Source organism: Stegastes partitus, unplaced genomic scaffold, assembly GCF_000690725.1.
Source record: "Stegastes partitus isolate 25-593 unplaced genomic scaffold, Stegastes_partitus-1.0.2 Scaffold167, whole genome shotgun sequence".
Classification (NCBI taxonomy): domain Eukaryota; kingdom Metazoa; phylum Chordata; class Actinopteri; family Pomacentridae; genus Stegastes; species Stegastes partitus.
In genome coordinates this window covers 74,012-75,250 of record NW_007577898.1, presented here as the reverse complement: position 1 = coordinate 75,250, position 1,239 = coordinate 74,012, and the positions used below count along the sequence as shown (strand labels likewise).

Below are 1,239 nucleotides of genomic sequence, written 5' to 3'. Positions count from 1 at the left end.
TAATATTTGACAACTCCTTGATTAATCGATTAAACTAATTTCAAAATGACCAAAAACGTGGAAACTCCATCATCACTGCATCACAGCTGTACTTGTGTAGATTAAATATACGTGAAACATGCCGGTGAGGTTTTCTCCGAAATGTGACATAAAAGCATTTTGGAGAAAGTGTTTTCTTCCCCAGAATAACATCAGGCTGGTCTGCTTTTTATTAGCCGAGAAGCTGTTTGAATGACAGCTAATTTATCACCTCTTCTAGCTGCTGGTATTTTGTGCTTTGAAAGATTCTTTTCATGTGAAGAAAAAGCAGTTTAGAAACCGTACGTATGCTCCAGTGCTCCATTTTTGAGACTAAATGTGGGCTCCCTAACAGCCAAAGGTCACTCTGCTGATGTTGCTCTAAGTCCGACACAATCTTTTCTTGTGCATTTCAAACGCTCTTTGTTGCGGTCGTCTCTCCAGCAGATGGGGCTGTCAGATCGGCTCAAAACCAAAAGCAACACACTCAGAAATCCTCCGTTTTAGCAAATGCACTGGCTTTATTGAACGTTAAATACCAGACTCAAATCACCTGTACGATGAGCTCGGAGAAGAAAAAAACAAAAAAACAATCATACAAATGCGTTAATCTTAATACTCTTTTAATTCGTTTCTGCTTCTTACTGAATGCACAAAAGGCAGTTTAAGCTTAACTGTAATTCTCGCATGCTTGTTACAATATAAAGCTCGGTGCTGTGCGTGAGAGCATGAACACAACACTGACATTTGAGGAAGAAGAAGAAAAAAGAAAAAAAAAAGCCTCCGCTCAGAGATTTCACATTCAGCATGCTCTCAGTCACAGCAGGAGGAGGCTGTTTTTTTTTCTCAGTACAGTTATCTGCCTCGGTCGGGCAGTTGGCAGCATATATCAAGGTCGATGTGAGAGTAGAGAAAGAGAAAAGAAGGAAAAAGAGGGAAACAATGCGAGTAAGGTGAAGCAGAATGTGACGACCGGGCGCTTTTGTCAAAGCACAGAGAGGTTTCACTGATCGCAGGTGAGACATGCAAACCACTGGAGTTCGATGAGCAGGTGTCTGGTGCAGGTTTATGTGTCTCCTCAGGAGGGTGATGGCAGGAAAAAAAAAGGAGGCTTCACGGGCGGGCCTCCTGGACTGTAGGATCTCAGAAGGTGGACGAGGACTCCATCGACTGGCAGATCTGGGCGAACACTTCGTCAGGCGACCGCTCGGCGTCAATCTG

General features: G+C 43.4%; 1 protein-coding gene across 1 annotated transcript in view; it reads right to left on the bottom strand.

Moving 5' to 3' along the window:
• Positions 1 to 894: 894 nt before the first annotated feature.
• Positions 895 to 1,239, bottom strand: part of ak5 (adenylate kinase 5) — a gene marked incomplete at its 5' end in the record, with an annotated part of 68,515 nt that continues 68,170 nt past the window's right edge. Inside the window, one exon of the mRNA XM_008279678.1 lies at positions 895 to 1,236. Within this exon, the coding sequence (XP_008277900.1) occupies positions 1,162 to 1,236 (75 nt within the window). The remainder of the gene's footprint in view (positions 1,237 to 1,239) is intronic.